Here is a 20375-nt window from a genome sequence, read left to right on the forward strand (position 1 = left end):
CCGTTCTTCACTGTATGCATAATGAAGCTATGCTACTCTGCCGTAACGGATTCATTTCGTTTATACCTTGTACCATTCTGCACTTATTGGTGAGTTTCTCAACAAGTGCCAATTTCCAGACCTTATTATACCAATTCGTCAAAGAGGCTCCTTCCACATATATTTCTGGTGCCTAGTTACAACGATCTTTGCTGCGAAAAATAGTCGGTGGTTTAAAGCGCATGCCTGCATTTTCCCCACCGAAAAGATTTAACAAAGCCAATTCTGGGAATTTAGCCACCTTTTGTCCAGCAATTTTGTGGATATCATTAAACATTCATCCCAAAATTTAGCTAGCTTTCTACACGTCAGCCACATTTGTTGGAATGAGCTCCACTGCAGAACTTTTAGCCCTTAAGAAAAACAGTGTCTGTCACCTCAAGCTTGAGATTTTGCTTTGGTATCCAGCTTGGATATATTTCAGTAGTTATATGTATTACAGGAACTACCTCTCTCTCTCTCTCTCTCTCTATATATATATATAGAGAGAGAGAGAGAGTGTGTGTGTACAACTGTGGCCTTTATGATTGCTAAACAGCACAGACACCTTGCTAACTACCATGCTTGTGCCAGGCAGCACAGTCTACTTCATGCGCATCTGGAATGAGCTGAAAGTCAGGCATCCAATAATTTTTTTTAGGCACACGGGTAATGTGCCTGAATCCTATGAACAGGGTCAGGAAAATTAACATATAACTGGCCATGAAAGGCACAGAATAGGCATAGACAAAACTGTTCTTTAAATCCAATTTGCACATCTATTTTATTTAATTAATGCTAAAAAATAAGTGTTCAGAATCAATTATGCATATTAAATATTTGATTATATGTGGTTTGATCAATTTAATGTGCTAATAGAATGCAGGCTTTAAACAAAACTGGAATTTATATCAGATATTTGAGCAGCAACAAATACTTAGTAGAGGGAACAGAGGGGTATGGTTACTGTCGTTAGATTATCATGCAGAATGGTCAACAAATCCCCACTTCTTCTATCTTTGATGTCGTGCCCAGCTCTGCTCAGATCTCTTTAGACCATGCCCAAATTTTATCTGTAGCCATGGAAGATTAATATATGCTTTAAAAAAAAAAAAAGAGCTGGCTATTTTTGCACCAGTTTTCAAATCTGGACTTCCCCGCCCAAAACTGGGCACAATAATTCACAGGCCACATCAGACCACATTTTCTGACTCAAGTAAGATACCGTACTTTTCCATGTATAAGACTAGGTTTAAGACTAGGTCTGCGTCAATGGCTGGTGTTGATTGGCTGATGCTGTGGTAATTGGGCTGGCGATTGACAGCTTCTGCCGGCAAGGGGACAGACGTGAGATGGTTATTTTGACACGTGCAGATGAGCGGTTTTCGGCAATCCCCCCCAAAAGCTAACCCCCCCCAAAGCTCAACAACTCTGAGCCATCTTCCCCCATTTTCTTAAATTTGAGTCCCCCAAAATAGGGGGCGTCTTCTACATGGGGGTGTCTAATACACGGAAAAGTATGGTAATTACATTTTTAAATACTGCCACACTCATGAAAATAGTCAAAGTTCAGCAGAGTCAGGATCACCTAGGAGCTATTTAATGTGAGACTGCCATCTTTCTGGCTATTTGTTACAGTGGTACCTCAGGTTACAGACGCTTCAGGTTACAGACTCCACTAACCCAGAAATAGTACCTCGGGTTAAGAACTTTGCTTCCGGATGAGAACAGAAATCGCACGGCCCCATTAGCTAAAGTGGTACCTCAGGTTATGAAAAGTGTCAAGTTAAGAACAAACCTCCAGAATGAATTAAGTTCTTAACCCGGGGCACCACTGTATTGCAATGCATGTGGTTGTGTTTCCCTCATTACCCATCGCGAGCCTCTGACATGGCTCCCACAGGTCCACACTCGAACCATTACGCCACACTTGCTCATTAAAAAGAAACCCAGTGCATCTCACCATCGTAGGGGTGCCTCCTCAGTCTGTGGTGCTGTGTCGATGGGCAACTTCAGTGCCCCTCTTTTTCTCCCTTCCTACGGTTCTTTAGCTTTAAACTAGACCTTGGACTGACAGGCCTACAAACAGAAGATTCCTTCACTGAAGAACATGCTCGCCAGGCCACCCTACCTACAGCAAGGCCCATTTAAGTCAATGTGATTTATTTCTACAGGGTTCTGCTGCATGCCCTATCATTAAATGGAAATCTCTCCTAGGTTTTATATGATAAAATGCCATTATCCTAACAGTTATTTGGGAGCATGTTTAAAATACAGTGGTACCTCGGGTTACATACGCTTCAGGTTACATACGCTTCAGGTTACAGACTCCGCTAACCCAGAAATAGTGCTTCAGGTTAAGAACTTTGCTTCAGGATGAGAACAGAAATCAGGCTGCGGCAGCAGCAGGAGGCCCCATTAGCTAAAGTGGTGCTTCAGGTTAAGAACAGTTTCAGGTTAAGAACGGACCTCCAGAACGAATTAAGTACTTAACCCGAGGTACCACTGTAAATGGCATCAGGGAAGGCCAAATGAGTCTTCTTTGCACAAACAGCAGCTGAAATGGGAAGCTTTTGATAGGGGCGTGCTAAAATGTCCACAATGACTTAAAACTAAATAAATAAAAGGAAGCTGGCACAAGAGCAAAGGGCCTTGGTGCACATTTCTCTGCGGATACACACTGCATTGTGCTCAGAGACATGTGAAAATGTTATGAAGTAGAAAGTTCTTTAAATAGCATTGTGACAATATCTGCTTTTCCAAACAAAAACAAGTGATGAATAGCAGCCCCACACCACCCCACACTTGTAGTACAGAGATTATATTGTCTGTGTCTCATGTTTTTGTCTAGGATTAGTTGGAAAACTTCTTTTTAAGAGTGGTGTGGGGGAGATGTTACTTCAGTTTTTATCCTTTATTGCCACCTATTGGCGAAGGCTTCAGTCCACAATGATGAAACCTGCTGTACAGATGAGCTGGACAGTTATCTTTTACGTTTTCTTGATGACTCATATTCTGCAACATTCAATGCTGCATTATATAGCCCAGTGCAATGCACTTGAAGATCAAAACTAGGTAATTAAAACATCAATAAAGCTGTAAGAGCCAAGCCAATTATTTGAGAACATCATCTGAAGGCCTCAGGTTGGTCAAGGCTCCTATAGCTCTGCTGCAGAAATGGCAAGTGTGCTCAGCACTTGACGGTCGCTTCTAATGCATGTTCTTAACTTCCCGATTTTCCATATCATTCTGAAGCAGTCCCCCGTCAGTTGTAACTAGAACTTTGCCCCTGAGAAATATTTGTAGATGCTGTGCTAGTTTTTTTCCTTGTATGAGAACTGACAACCTATACTTTAAAGGTGAAGTAAAAAGCAAGATCCCGTATTTTTCTGTTTTGTTGTCTCATAGTATTTATTTATAATCTGTTATTTATTTGGCTAAATTGTTTGCTATGCATTTGGACACCTCTTAGGTATCATCACCAAAATTTGAGGTCAAGGAGCAGGTTTTTGTGTATGTTTGGATGCAATTGGGACACCATTTTAAATCAAGAGTGGACTTCACCAATTATTTGGTTTTTTAGAATTTCTGAGCAACACTGGGTAGAAGGCTGCTGGTTTCTAATGTTTCATGGCTCTTTTAATTATGTTTTTATTTTATTTTGCAAGCTCTTCCAGGCTTTGCAATACTATAGCAATTAAATAATGTCCCATTCTGTAGACAATGGAATCTTAATTTTGCCAATCCTGCGAATTTGGAGGCAGTCCCTAGGCACTTATCTTTACATCAAGAGCTTTAGAAAAATAGTTTAAAAAAGGAATACAGTGGTACCTCTGGTTAAGAACTTAATTCGTTCTGAAGGTCCGTTCTTAACCTGAAACTGTTCTTAACCTGAGGTACCACTTTAGCTAATGGGGCCTCCCGCTGCACAATTTCTGTTCTCATCCTGAAGCAAAGTTCTTAACCCGAGGTACTATTTCTGGGTTAGCGGAGTCTGTAACCTGAAGCGTCTGTAACACGCTTGTGTACAGTGGAACACTGTACACAAAAAATCACAAAACAAAATTCACTATTTATAGAGAAAGGAACTGGTGGAATCCTAGTGTCAACATCAGTTTCATCATATATTACACAGTACCCTTGAAGAATGTCCCAGATTTAGTTCCCAACATCTCTGAATGTTCCAGAGAAATAATATTCTGCTCAGCTAACAAGTTTATGGTAAGAGGAAACAGCATGAATTTTAGTGGCAATATGTGAAAGTTAGCTTATCAAATGAATATTCATTAACAGGAAAATAGTCTGATTTTTATTTTTTTTCACATTATCATCAAGTACACAATACAACGTTACACATCCCTATATAGGACTCTATTTCTTTTCTTTTTCTTTTTTTACAAAGTGTACACAGGGAGGGACATATAGTATTTAACAAGCATTTTTACAGAACAATTATTTATATTATGTTCTCAGTTGGTGTTTTTTTAATGTACCATTTAAAACATGGAACTGAAACATCAATTTTATAGCATTCGCTAATCAAATAAAACTAGCCTGTAACTATTATTACATTAACAATAACTAGTTTTGATTTGCTCTTTTTACAGATACATTGTACAAAATCCACTTCACTAAACTCTGAATTGCATACGTTTCCAAAATTATGCTTCAAAACAAGTATTTACGATTCCAGATGATGTTACAAAAATAGGAAGTGGGTCACTTTTTTGTTCTTAATTTGAGTAATTGTCCAAGAAGAGTTTTTCAATATGGATAATACTTTTCAGCAGCAGACTGAGAATTTGAGGTTTGCTAACTTTTTAACAGGCTTGAAAATAACTTTTGTAAATTATTTGGAAATCTGGGCAGGACTTCAATGAAAATTGAGGTACCTAAGTTTCCACTGAATCAATGAGTACAAGTGCTTTTAGGACCAGGCTTTCAGGCCATAATCCCACAGTAAAGAAACCACCTAGAATCTTTTACAGGATTCTACACAAGCGCTGCTTAAATCTACTAAAAGATAAAGAAATGGCCATGTGCATCTTGGAGCAGAAGTCATGAGTGCATTTGATTACTAGAGGATTACTAGAGGTCCCCACTATCTATTCCAGGAGTTTGGTGAACATGCAACAGTCCAAACACATAAGGTCAGAAACAAACATAGCTGCACATAAATCCGACACACTTAGGTTTGTATAAAACAAAACGTTTTATGTTAGCATATCAAGTGTTTATGTTTACATATGGCTGTCTCAAGTAATTCTTGTTTCCATTAAGCAAAACCAATCAACCCAGGAATACTGAGGTATTTATTTGAAGAAATGTACAGACATTGTATTTTCTGGCCACATAGGGATATTGTGTTTCTGATGAGAGGTGAAGGAAGCACAGAGGAAAAACTGTAATTTGGAACATGCGTCTCATCTCATTATATTTGACCAGTGTACTTTTGGGACCAAAACAGAAGGGAAGGGGTTGAAGAAGCCAACAAGCCAAACACACCAGACTATGTACGTTCACTAAGATGTCATCCCTTACAGCATGCTTTGGAGTCCCTGCCCCACCCTGTTTTACTGCACTTTGCAAATTCATAACAGTACATTGTTTGCCGTGAAGCAGGTTGTGGCAGCCTTAGCTTTCAGAGCACAGGTGATCATTGCAACATCTATCCAGAAGGGTATAAATGGATAAGGAAGAACTAGACAAACTCTAGATAATTACTACTTAATAAACTGATTGGAAGGACCACTACACGCTTGTTACTGAAACGATTCTTTAAGAAAAGCTGTGACATCTAATGTTTCACAGGGGGAAGGAGACAATTACTCCTCCTCATAGCTCTCTGTGCTCCATCAAAATCTGCTCTGGAAGTTTGAGGACTCTCCACAGTAGATTTTTGGAGGGGCTGCACTGGGGAGGAGGAATCAATGAAAACTGCCTTGTTTGCCTACCGACATCGACTCCTTCCATCAGCTGAGGGAGAAACATTGGATATCACCCTGTGTTCCTAAGAGAGTAATAGAGAAAATATACAAAAAGTTGCTGGAAAACAAGTTCTTCATGAAGATAGCATCTGTTTCTATTCTTTATTGCTCCATCTAATGTGCTCCCTTTATACAGTTTATATTCTTTGAAAAGCTGTCCAAAGCTGCTGGTGGATAGTTAAAAATATGATTGGACCAAATATTTCATGGAGTCTTGTAACAAAAATGATTTTTAATTTGGGGTAACCTTAACAACCGTCAATTGATCCTGCCAACAACTGAAACAAATGTATCCATATGCACTATGAATCAGCAATAAGTTTCAAAACACAAATGCATTTGTAATACAGAACCAAAAGAGAAGCACATAGTTAATATGCATGAACAAATGCCTGAAGTTTTAAATTCACACTTCCTGAAAATAAATGCTCCCAGCAACCAACTATTACTTATCATGGAAGAATTAAACATTATGTAAAAAGAACTCCAAATGATGGAGAATAGTAATGAGTAACTACTCAAATGAAGATTGTGTCACAATTTTTTAAATATCAGATGAAACAATAAGTGGGTCCTATGGTACAATGTTATCTTCTTTCATTAATTTCCTCCAGTTTATTTTATACAATCTTTTTATGACTGCTTTATTAAGAGCAAATTAAAAATATATCTTTAACTCATGACAAAACTGTTAATATGGTCACTGAATATGAACCATGTCAGTAAGGTATATATTTCAGAGAACAAATGTGGTTGAAAAATTCATTTTGAGACAGGGTTTACTTTATTAAATGCAACTTTATTGTTGCTATCCTTCCTCATTTATTAAACGGAAGAGAATTCAGAACACACTAATGAACAAAATGTATAAAAGTCAACTAGAAGCAATAATCCTATCTGTATACAGCACTAAATCAAATGCACGCTAGTTTGTTTGTGTGATCTGCTTTATAATACAATGACTGCCTAGAAAGCGAATCTTTTACACACACCCTTCTAAATTTCATAGAATAAAGAGTCCTCACGGCAGCCCAATGTCTTTATGATGCCGCATAATGTGCTGGTTCTTCTCTGAAGGTCTTCTGAAGCCTTTTTTGCAGAACTCACAACGGTGAGGGTAGTCTTTTGTATGAATGGAAATAACATGCCGTTTGAAACCTGAGGCATCTGTAGTGCTATACTCACAGAACTCACACTGATAAACTTTTCTACCACTGTGTGTTTTCATGTGTTTTTTGAGTTCCATTTGCAGCTTGAAGCCCTTCTTACATCTCTTGCACCTGAACGGAAGATCCTTTGTGTGAACTGAGAGAATATGGCGACTTAGAACAAACGGATCTGCAATCTTAAAGTCACAATGTCTACACTGGTGCAATTTTTTGCCTTTGTGCACTGCAACATGTTTTTTCAGTTCTGAGGGCCTGTGAAAGCCTTTGTCACACATGTCACACTTATGGGGGTAATCCTTTGTGTGAACGGAAATTATGTGTCGCTTTAAATCACTCGAGTTTGAACTTTTGTGGTCACAGTGCAGACACTGATGTGTTTTGCTTTCTTGATGCATAATGATGTGCTGTTGCAGCTCTTTGGTATCTGAAAATATCTGAAAACAAATGTCACATTTGAAGGGCATTTCCTTACTGTGTCTAGTCTTTACGTGAGTTTTCAGGTTGGAAGAGTCAGCCGATCTATACTCACAATATTGGCACTGGTAGGGCTTTTCACCGGTGTGGATTCGCATGTGTTTCTTGAGCTCTGACGGATGCCGAAATCCTTTGCCACATTCCACACAAATGTGTGGAAAGTTCTTGCTGTGCACAGCCAGAAGGTGACGATTCAGTAATCCCTGCTCTGCTGTCTCATACTCGCAGAATTTGCACTTGTGCATTTTGTTTGCTGCCTTGTCCCTGTGCACCATCTTGTGTGTAAACAAAGCTCCTGCATGAGAGAAACTTTTCCCACATTCGTCACATTCAATTAGCTTCTCGGTCTTTGTAGTAAGCTTGTGGCTCTCTAGATGGTTATGCAAACTTAACTTTTTGTTTGTAGTGTAATCGCAATCAGTACATCGATATTTTTTCTTAGCAAGAAGGTGCTCCGGGTGGTTTTTCATGTGCCTTTTCAGGAAGCCTCTAGATTTAAACTTCTTCCCACAAATCATACAGGGGTAGACTGTCAAAGGATGGCCATCGGGCCCAATTATTATTGCTGTAAAATAAAAGCAAAACCCAGATCATGAAAATGGCACTGCTTAAACAGAAAAGAAATATGCTGATATGTGTATTAACAGCTATGTAAGTTGAAGTTATGCACTTCAAAATCTTAATCATTTCAGTGACACAGTCAAGCACATACTTATTAGTGCAACCCTATATATGTCTGAGTTAACAAGGCATATTCCCAGATAAGTAGGTAAAGGATTGCTGTCCCACTCACTGAAATCCATAGGATTTAAATATTGGCTGGCAATATTACCTCTGTTAAATTAAATTAGCCACAATAATGTGTCAGAACTAAAGCAAAATCATTCAACACAAATGGGGGAAGACTTGCAGCACTTCAGTATTTGGTAGCAATGTCAAGTGCTAACACATCCTTTAATTAAGCAAATTAAACCTGCATAAAGGAATACCTTGACATGTCAGTAACTGCAGAACCCAAGATCTCTTAAAGGTGCCTTGTAATAATAGGAGTCTTTGCAGTGGATGAATCAGGTTTGTCAGGTTTGAGGACAACTGTTTCCAAAAGAGTCCACCAGTACAGGAATTTCTAATTTTAAAACTGAAGATAACTATTTGTTCTCTGTTGCTTTGTATGGCTCTCAGATAAGTGAGTAAGCTACTAGAAATGTTAATATTAACTATAATCCAAAATAACAGTTGCAAACAGATAGCATGAGATAAGAATTATATATAATCATTGTGCAATCAAAACAAATATGAGAAGCAAGTCAATCCAGACATAGAATACATGGAGCTTGATGAAATGTTTTATTATGTATTTTCATTTCATATTTTTTTGTTGTGAACCATCCTGTGATCTTTGAATGGTGGCATACAACAACAACAACAACAACAACAACAACAACAACAACAAAAAAAAAAACATGTTTCCACCACCGGAGCTACGCCAAAAGGGCAGAACTGTTATAGTAATCCCTCCCCTCTTTATGAACCATGCATGCGTATTACGTAACTGTTGGGGCTGCCAGGAATGCAGTGCTCATAGCTGCTATAATAGGCCTATGCTTCCAGTAGGAGCACAACAGATGCGTATATCCTCTCACATTTTATGCATCAGTCACTGGCAGTAGTTGCAAGAGAATAATGTATCTAACAACTTCTTTTCTCCTTAAAACGTTGGGGGTATGTTTGCATCAGTACGACTTCATAGGTGGTGTTGGGTAGGGTTTACTTTAACTGCTGCCTTCGTCAGTGAGTCCACGTGCTCTATCTTAGTGCAATTTCATTTTCTTTGCATTTTGGTTACTAGGGACTTGTGCATTCTTAAAGAGAAAAACACTTGCGTCAACCCATCTTTACAATGAGATGAGTCACATCTTGAGGATTTATAATTTATAAGTTGATGTAATTTATTACACTGAGTCCATTAGAGATGTTTCTAAATATTACAAGCTTTTTGTCTAACCCTCATCCCCACCCCAAAACAAAATGCCAGAAACTGAACAATCTTTTGGTAAAAGGTACTCTATATTGAAATAATGCACAGAGCATACCTACGTATGCAATCTACATTATCTCCCACTATAATTAAGTGAGTGCATGTTACTCTCCTTTGAGGTTCCAACCAACCAAGTTGTCTTCCAGGATACTACAGTTCACCCTGCACTCCACCACCAAAAATTAGTTAGCATTCCAGTTCAGTTCTCACTGCAATGTTTTTGGCTCTGGCCCACTCAAGCTTTTCCCCCCTTAAAGGTTTGTTTTTGGGTGTGTGTGTATAGTTTTACAAACTTCAGGGTTCCAAAACCTACCGCTATCTCCCTTTTGTGTGTGAATAGTGCTGTTTGGGCTATAGGTGGCGCTGTGGGTTAAACCACAGAGCCTAGGGCTTTCTGATCAGAAGGTCGGTGGTTCGAATCCCCGTGATGCGGTGAGCTCCCATTGCTCGGTCCCTGCTCCTGCCAACCTAGCAGTTCGAAAGCACATAAAAGTGCAAGTAGATAAATAGGTACGGCTATTTTATTCATATCTTGGCACTGAGAACAGCCTTTCCTGTGGGAAGTGCTTGGAGTGCAGAGCTCAAAGTGAGTAGTGACTGATAAATTCAACATGTTTTTGTGGTTTCTTGATGCTGGTATTTCCCCTGTCATTCCAGCTTCACCCTTTCTTAAAAGAAATCCAGTGTTTGAATACTTCCAGGGGGACACTCTGTTTGGGTGGGAATTGGGAGATGCCTCCTGACTTTGATATATTGAACTGGGTGATGTTTCCCAATGAGTCTCGTGTCCATGTGAAGGTAAACGGCGTTTCCATGCTCTGCTCTGGTTCGCCAGAAGCGGCTTAGTCATGCTGGTCACATGACCCGGAAGCTGTATGCCAGCTCCTTCGGCCAGTAAAGTGAAATGAGCGCCGCAACCCCAGAGTTGTCCGTGACTGGACCTAACGGTCAGGGGTCCCTTTACCTGTACTTGGTGATTTACATTAATAGGTGTACACGGTGTGTCTATGAATAATTTTCTGCCGAAACCTGACTTTTCAAGTACCGTATTTTTTGCTCTATAAGACTCACTTTTTCCCTCCTAAAAAGTAAGGGGAAATGTGTGTGCGTCTTATGGAGCGAATGCAGGCTGCGCAGCTATCACAGAAGCCAGAACAGCAAGAGGGATTGCTGCTTTCACTGCGCAGCGATCCCTCTTGCTGTTCTGGCTTCTGAGATTCAGTATATATTTTTTTCTTGTTTTCCTCCTCCAAAAACTTGTGCGTCTTGTGGTCTGGTGCGTCTTATAGAGCGAAAAATACGGTAATTTATTCGTTCTTTCTGTTAAAAGTTCTAAATTTGTGTTCTTGTGATATTGTTAAAGTACAAAACCACAAAAAGAATGCATCTACATGGTTGTGCTTTTAAAACCTTTAAAATGCTCACAGAAAATGCATTTCTATTCTCTTTCTCTTGACAGGCAATCATCATAGTCACTAGAGTCGCTGGGTACCTACCTGTTTGATATTGTCTGGATTCCAATCTCCTCCTTTTCTTTGGTTTTTGTTTTGCTAGCCTTCCAAGACCAGCAGACTCATCTATGTGTAAGAGAGCACTAGCTGTTCCATTTCGGTTTTCAACTGCATCTGTGTTATTACCTAATGGAAGATTGAATGTTACATATCATCAGCACTCTAAGGAATATTCAAAATACAGAATCTATACATGGTAATAAAATACTAAGTTAGTAAATGGTTGTTCTGTGCCTTTTTGCAGTCAACCTGGGCACTGAATGAAGTCAGATTCACATTCAAATAGAAACCTTTGGATGCTGCTCCACACAGTGAGCCTCTTGCTACACTTGTTCGTGACTCATACTATGGATTTCATCACCCTATCACAAACCAACATTGTTGGATAATAAAAAGATGCCAAAAGCAAACATTACCCATAAACTGCTCACGACCCAGCAGCCGCCATGTGGCTGCTTGTTTGCACAAAATAGGAGTGGGAGCCAATTTCATTTGGCATGAGCTAATACTACAGGGAAGTGTCTTTTGATTTACAACATACCATAAGCTGCTGCCCAAGCTATCGGCATAAAGCTTTTAATATCATTCTCATCAATTTGCTGTTCGTGAACAGCTGCTGCGTCTTCCTCTCCTACAATTACCTCCATATATACCTCATCAGCAATTTCTGCAACATCTAAGAGAAGAAAAAACAATATAATACAAATTTTGTGTCATTTTAAACAAATTCTTAACCCTAAATAAAGGTCAAATACTTACTTAAATCTTCATCTTCATGCTGGGAATCATTTACTGTCATATAAACCATTTTTTCCCTTGGAATGCGAACACTGCTATTTTGATTCATTAATGTGTCTCCATTGTCATTTTCAGATTCACTTTCCACAATATCTACTGTGCCTCCTGGGTGGGGGAGGAAAAGTTGGTCAAAGTATTTTGTAAAAGCATCTTTCTACTAAATTATGGTTGAAATATAAGCAATAGAAAATAATCTACACTTTCCCCACACGACATCTGAAAGAAGCCCGAGTCAAATAAAAGGAGATACTATGAAAGGTTAAGACTCAGCAACTAATTTCCTGGAGATACGTTGAGAAGAACAAGGGATAGTGGGCCTAAACCTTAACTTCCACTTTCTATTGCTACCAGCCAACATGTCAGAAAGGCCAAATTCTCCACCATTTTTATTTCTAGTTTGGCAACTAGAGGGAAAGGAGGAGTCTCATGATAGCTCTCAAAAGCACAGCTTTTGTCCTTCGACCTCCAATTACTGATGTTTAGATTAAGTTTAAAAATAAAATAAAATAGAATGCTGTACCTAAGTCATCTTCCCCTGGATCAGCTTTGAAAATGTACACCTTGATGACTTCTGGGCAAATGCCATCCATTTTACAAGGATCATTTTCTGACACAGTTTTTCTTGTCAGGTCAACAGAATCATCAGTTTCTGCCTTGACAGCATCATCCACTACAGAGAAAAACAATAAAATGGTCAATCCAACATAAACTGATTGCAGTAAGCCAAAAATTTATCATTTCAATTGTAGAAATGTTTTAAAATGCAGTAAAACTATAAATGACAGTGAAAGAAATGTTTATATAATTTATTATTCTAGTTACATGAAAACTAGTGAGATATGTTAAGAAGATAAATTGAAAATGCTCTCCTGCACTGCCTCACTGAATAAAATATTTCTCTTAATTAGCTTGTAACTGTGACCAAACTTGAAAAATGGTAATAAATCAGGGAAGCAACATGGGCTGGGGAACTGGAACAGGCTGGTGGGTTGGATCATTATCTCTTCCACCCCTAGGGAACCAAGCATTTCCTAAAAGTTCTCATACTGGAGTTGGATCCTTAGCTGGCTCAGTCACATACATTGGGCTTCACAGCTGACTGACTGCAGTTTATGGACTAGACCCACCAACCAGCTCACTGTGGAAATTCTGCAGACTTCTGTGCACAGTACTCACAAGCCCCAACAACCTGATTGCCAGAACTTTGTGAGCACTATACACTGGGTTTTGCAAGACCCACCAATCAGCTGACTGTGGGTGCTTGCAAATCCCTCTTTACACATCAGCTGATCAATGGTGCATCCAAAGCCCTTTTGGCTTGTGCTTTCATCTGCCCCACACCAGATAAAATCTTGAGTAGGGTAGGTGACTGTGGCTTGTCCAAACCGGTCTTGCAAGTCAAATGGAGAAGCCTGGTGAGCCTAATTAGGCCTGGGGGCTAGAGGATCCCACATGCCAAAGTCACAGAATAGCCGTGTTAAAAGTAAAATGCGAGTTTCTTTGTAGTTTGCCTTCGTAATAGCCAATTGTGAAACAATTAATCTGTAATTGCCTTGAGGAAAGCGGGGTGATTGTAAATAGAAAAAAAATGATTTGAGGTTTTTGCTACAATCAAGCAGTATATAATTTTCATGAAATAAAATAACTAACTAAATTATGCTCTCATGATCTATCAACAGACAGTGAAAATGCTGATGATGATGCAGCACAGCACAATTCTACCTAGAAGTATATATGAGGTGGTGCACACCTCTATTTGTGCCACAACAGCTGAAATGGAATTCTATGCAAGGCAAGCTCATACAGCCTGTCTCATCAATTTCCATTCCACCCTGCTTGCTACATCTTTTGTTTTTGCCAATACTAGGTTGCGACTTTACCAGGAATGGGATGGAGACACTGTGAGTTTGAGAACCACTGCCGAAGCCTCAGAACACTCCTTCTACAGTTTGCCACATGGCACATTAAACAGATACATGAATTATGTAAAAAGTGGAGATTTGAGTTTAGAAGCATGTTTTCATTTTGCTTGATAAACTGCTACATACTGGCCAAGGCAACACCAAATTAGGCATCAAACTCATGACTTAAAAACTGGTAGAGCTTGTTTGGGAGGCTGAAAGCAAAGAATGAGGTAATAGGGAAACTTTCACTTGGCATAATTATTGTATAAGCATTCTCATCAAATTATAAAGGGTGTGGATTTATATTTTGTTTGAAGAGAAGAACAAGTATATATAGTTTTAGAACAGACTAAGAATTTAGAACATTGATGTATGAGAATACAGAGGTGGGGTCTATTATCTTTATAAGAGGTAATAGCTGAGTAACATAAGGTTGCATCTTATAGCTATGCATAGCTATGCTAGTGCACTTTATTGATATCCTGTGCCTAGGCTATAAACAAACTCACCCATCCTACTATGCTTCTAGAAAGTTCTAAAAATTCTACTATGCCTCATACAGCATTACATTGGTGGAATCATGCTAGCTAAATAGCCTAACAATTATGAGAGTTATCCCCAAACAATTCCTACCACATGCTTTCTCTGCCCAGTGCTATGCCTTGAAATGACTTTGTGCATTGCTGCTATGTTGCATTTGACAAATGTATGCCATTTGTCAGCATAGTATTACCAAGGTATAGTGCTGTGCTGACATAACATACAGGGTCAGTTCATGTTACAGCAACCATCCTAAACCCTGCATACCCTTCTCGTCCAGCTCATCCTGGGTTCTTCTTGACAAAGTGGTGGTGGAGAGCAATCAAATCAAGACTCACAACCACTGAGCAATATGATGGTTGCCATCTTCTCTCCACCCCTCCCCAACAGCTACTTAAATTACTACAAGTGTACTTAGCATAGAGTAACACCACAGAAGTCCAAGGGATTAAAAGTGAAGCAATAGAAGTACTCTGGATTAAGGAATTTGTAAATAAATTTGTGGCTTTTGAAATACTTCACCCAGACGCTTACAGGAAATCATAAGGTAGTCTTCACAGTTGCCCTTGTCATTATCATGTTCCACAGGTATTCCACTGGCATCAATTACAGCTTCAGAGGCACAATCTGCTACCAAAACTTCAGAAACTACATCTTCTCCCAGAGAACCTGTGGCAATTTCTGCTTCTACAACATTACTATGATCATGAACAACATGTTCCAATTGTCCAACATCAGGTACGTGCATTGATGCACTTGTGAGCACATGCTCAGGTATCGACATTGCTGAAGCTGTGATCTCAGAGGATAAAACATCTTCTGGAACAGTGCAGTGTGCTAAAGACACTTCCTCAGTGACATCAGTGTCCAGCACTGGTTCAGGCATAATAACAGTTTGAGATACATCAGTATCTTCCATGATATCTGGACACTCAACATCTTCTATAACAACGTCCTCAATTACATCCTGGATTACTACAGAATCAGGATCCTCTGGGACAAAGTTATGAACTGTTATGTCAGAATCCTCCACATCTGAGACATAGACTGTTTCCTGTATTTCAACAACAATCTCATTTCCATTCAAATGTGTTCCATCAGTTCCTGAAATACATAAAAATAATCAAAGTTACTGTGACAGTATAGTTTCAGGTTTCATGAAAATGAGATCTATTTATGACTTCTTTCCCCACACATCCTATGCAAGTTCTTGGATTATTCCCTATGTGACACATTCCATATTGTTATAAAGTTTACAAGCTTCTTGTTAGCTCCTGCTGGTCTTATTGTGCCTTCAAAATCACAGAGGGTTGGAAGGACGTAGAATTCACTGAGAAAAAGTGTCAGGTGGGTATGACTTTGTGGAAAGTATAGGAAGATGTGAAAACTGATAAAAAGAACAGAGAACTGAAAATGTATGTAAAGGTTAGGAAGCGCTAACCCAGTTGTCAACTATCTCGGTCTTCCCATTCTGTAACAACCTCCTACGCACCCTGCATTATACTTGCTATCCAAAGAAAATAATTATTATTATTGTCTTATTCTAGAGAAATGGTAAACAACAATATTAGTACAGAAATACTTAAAAGATTATATAGTGCATTTTAGTGGTGGTTGGTAGTTCTTGTAGCATCAAGGTACTTCTCAAAACATGTTAACTATGGAACAGAATGAATTTAGACTTTCAGGCAGGAGAGTAGAGAAATTTAAAAATAATAATAAAAAAACCCAGTCTGGCGTCATTCAGTAAAGACCAAATAGGCTACATCATGCATTTAGAGAAATCCATTTTAGACTGTCATACCTGTAGGATCAAAAAACGCATGTGGGTCATGTGGCTGTAGCTCAAGCCCATCTTCATCCATGGCCTTTAACTCTCATCAGTCAGAAATGTCTATAAAATAAAAATGAAGAAGCTCCAATATTTATGCAGCACGCATACTGAACTCAGTTCATGGATGAAAAAATCCCAAGAGGGAAAAATATTGTCAAGAAAAGAGTCAATTCCTCAGGACCTGCCCCCAAGACTACAAAGTGATACACACACACTGCTTGCTATATCCAGTGGGGGCAGGAAAATACAGCTTTCAGGGCAAAACACTCCTACCTCACTGTATGTATTTGTTCATTCAAAATATCTTTGTGGCTCACAGAAAGCAACATATATGAAAATGAATGATACAAAGCTGTATGAGATATATTAGAGAGGTTTGTATTAGCATTAGAAAGCTGCTCATTTACAATCTTAAGAAATGACAGTGTTGAGATTTTCTTCAAAACTATTAAAAAAAAAAACAATATTGAAGAGGTCAATTACTGTGGTACCTCTGGTTGCGGATGGGATCTGTTCCGGAGGTCTGGCCGGATCCCGAGGTTTTCACAACCGGAGGACCGCTTCTGCGCATATATGTGCTGTAAAAACCTGTTAAATTACTTCTGAGTTTGCCACTTTCGCATTGCGAAGTTTATGTAACAAGAGGGTTACATAAGCGGAGACACTACTGTACACTAAAACTGTGGGGCCATCACCAAGAAGGTCTTGTTTCTTGTTCTCCACAGCCTAGTTTATCTTATTGACAGGCATACAAACAGGACCTCTGAAAAAGATCTTGGGACAAGGATGGGGAACCTGCGGCCCTTCTGATGCCTCAGAACTACAATGCCTATTGGCGCCAAGGCAAGCATGGTGAATAATCAGGGATAATGGGTGCTGTAATCCAGCAACATTTGGAGAGCCAAAGTTTCCCCAATCCTGTTTTAGGACACAAGCTGGGCTGTACAGATAAAGGCAATCCTTAAGCAAACCTGAAAGATAAACACAGCACTTTGAATTGGGCCCAGAACCACACTGGTCATTATTGCAGCTGGTGTAGAAACAGTGTTAGATGAGAAGACTTTGACAACCATATGTCAGGAGTGCTCTGATGGTGTTTCCTGCTTGGCAGGGGGTTGGACTCGATAGCCCTTGTGGTCTATTCCAACTCTATGGTTCTATGACTTTCTAGCCTCTATCTGTATGTATATACCACATTTTGCACCAACTAAATTTTCTGACCCATCATCAAAGGCAGCCCCCATGGAAACATTACAGTAGTCCACTTTGGGGAACACAAGTGCATGGGTAACTGAGCCCAGGTTTGACTCATCCTGAGCTGGTAGAAGGTACCTCTGGCCACTGCCACTATATATGCATTTCTGGACAGGAATGAATCCAACACCACCCCCAAGCTGCACAACTGCTCTTTCAACAAAAGTGCAGCCCCATTTGGAACAGGTCTCACACCTCTATTTAGATCAGCCAACTTCTCAACCCACAGAACTTCTTATCTGAATTAGGTTTCTGTCTTCCTCCCCACCATCTTATCCCTTCCAATATGCATCCCAATATCTGGCCAGCCTTCTTGGGATGCATAGGTGGAAAAGAGAGACTGAGCCGAATGTCATCTGCATATTGATGTCAAGACAGGAGTTGGGAGCAGGTCAGCAATAACTCACAAGGTGTTAGTGAAGTTAACTCTTTATTGAAATAAACAAAAACAGCACAGGCCCAGTGAGCACAGTAACTCTTCCCAGTAGGTCTTGGCCCAAAGAGGCAGCTGGTGCCTTTCCACAACTCCCTAAGTCTCTCCTCCCCCAGGGTCCTTCCCAAGCAACCTGAGACTTCTTCCCCTTGCCTGTCTTTATTCCTCTCTCTTCACACCTCTTCAGGTTCTGGGAGACCAGAGGGCAAGAGAGCTTGCCACAGGAGGGGGAAACTCCTTGCCTTCTTCAGCAGCCTGACTCATCTCTGCCTCTTGGCCCCCCTCCTCTCCAGCCTCCAGTTCTGGACTCTGCCACACTCTTCCTGCTCACCAAACCCTCTTACTTGTTCAGCTTCCGACACCTCCTCCTCCCAGCCTTCTCCCTCTGACCACCCATCGTTATCCCACCACCAGTTACCTGGCTCTGATCCTTTTTTCCCTGGGTGGTTTTCCAGCTGGTGCCTCCCACCACTTCTCTGCATCCAGCCAGTCCATGACAACTGTTAATATTGCAACTCAGACCTCCCAATGACTTCTCTCAACTGTCTCCCATGGCTTCTAAATACTGAAGATAATACTGAGATAAAATAGAACCCTGAGGCATTTTGCATGTCATGAAGCAGAGCAGAAACCACCTTCTTGGACCATTCAGGAAGAAGAGGAGCCACTGTAACATGGTGTCTCCAACGCAGACAGGAGGGGCAGAAGTATGTCATAGTAATGGCATGAAAAGCAGCTGAATAGCAGCATTACCAAAAGTTTCTTGCTACTCGTGAGACATAAGTTGCTTTTTTAAGTAAATCCATTATTTATTCATAATGAAAATTTGAAATATTGAGATGCTAATGTGCAAGGAGTAAACAGAAACTGTGTTTTTCGAACTGCATCCTTAGTCACAAGCAAAACTACTCTACATGCATTTAAACACCCACAGAGGTTCGGGACAGTTAAAAGCTTTTGATTTGCTTATTGCACAAATGCTGTTGAGTCCAAAATAAGCTGAAATTTATTATCAAAGCAGCCAGGGAAATTGCCACGCACATTTTCTGCTTCTATTCATTCTGCAGAAAGTGGATACACACACACACACGAAAATATATATATTTACTCCAGAAAATCATTTTTCAATCTCATCTCCCTGCCTGATTGTCATATATACTTCATAGGAGACTTTAGTAAATAATGTTTTTTCCCTCTTTAAAGCAAGTTGTACATTAGTAGCCCTTTCCCACTTTCCCTAAAACTGAAAGATGTTCTCTATGCAATCCCCATTAGCTTTTCAGACGTTCATTTGGCAATTGCTTTTTATTGTTTCAGACACAGCAGATATATTGACTAGCAGTGGCCTTCCCGATTCACAGTAACCCGACCTGTCTACTTCACATATTACAGTTAAGAAACACAAAAATCACTAATCCCACACCTTGAGGCACTTTGTCTGACATCCTAACACGTGAGTGAAACTCCCAGAGGCTGCACAGTGGGTTACCCAGAGAAAACTGCCTTTTCCTTTTTAATTGGGTGAGCTTAAGCTGAAGACTGCAAAATGTACTAAGCCTGCCTAGTGTGGCATTTTTAATTTGGTTTCTAGCGTTGCGCCACCTCTACCCCGCGAAAGTGTTAACACCCTATGGAAGATGTCAAGCGACCCCGCATCCCCTTCACAATGAAGCCAGTTGGTCTTCCCCAGCATGGAGAGCCAGGCAACTATATTCCCTGGCATGAAGTATTATGTATACTGTATATGGTTGTCCACACACTCCCTCCCAAAAAAAGAGAGAGTCCCTTGAATAAACTCTGGCGCCAACTGCAATATGGCCCCCCATTGCAGAGGAGCCTGGGGGCGGTTGTGTGCGCTGCTCGTGCCCCGCGGAGACGGGACATCGTTTAACCGCATCGTTGGCAGCGGAATCGCCTGGAAAAGCCGCCCAGCCCGTCAAAAGCTACGGCGGTGGGGTGGGAGGCTGCGGGGCTGGAGCTGGCCCACGAGCAGCCGAGCAGGACAACTGGGCACAACACGGGGAAGGAGGGGAGGGGCGAGCCTCCCCCACTGGCGCCGTCTCCGCCCTGCCCTGCCCGTAATGGGGACTGTCTGGGGCCAGGAGCGATGAATTCAAGATGGCGGCCGGCACTCTCCCTCAGCCTCCCTTGCCGCCGCCATCTTGTCTCCTCCTTGCAGACAGTCTCCCTCCGACTCGGCCCCGGCCCCGCTCGCTCCCTCAGCCCCGCGCCTCAGACCTGTTCCCCGCGCGCCTCGCGCCACCCCGCCGCCTCTTCCCTTCCTGGAAGCCGAGCTGCGGCCGCCTAGGCCCCGGAGCAGGGCCTCACGGCCCACTCCTGCAGGACGCAGCCCGGGCCCGCGGCCTAGCTGCGGCCTTCTCGGGGCCTGTACGTCGGCGGGCGCCGAGGCCTGGT

At 40.8% G+C, this 20375-nt stretch overlaps 1 protein-coding gene across 1 annotated transcript; it reads right to left on the reverse strand.

Moving 5' to 3' along the window:
• Positions 1-4304: 4304 nt before the first annotated feature.
• On the reverse strand, positions 4305-20182 carry ZFX (zinc finger protein X-linked). Its single transcript, XM_082220435.1, is given in 9 exon segments — positions 4305-7040; positions 7042-8213; positions 11183-11323; positions 11739-11873; positions 11957-12100; positions 12516-12665; positions 14974-15543; positions 16244-16333; positions 18379-20182. Coding segments are annotated over 8 exon segments (2412 nt in total). The 5' UTR covers positions 16305-16333; positions 18379-20182; the 3' UTR covers positions 4305-7001.
• Positions 20183-20375: the final 193 nt, after the last annotated feature.

Source organism: Podarcis vaucheri, assembly GCF_965113315.1.
Source record: "Podarcis vaucheri genome assembly, chromosome: 4".
In the NCBI taxonomy this organism is placed as follows: Eukaryota; Metazoa; Chordata; class Lepidosauria; order Squamata; family Lacertidae; genus Podarcis; species Podarcis vaucheri.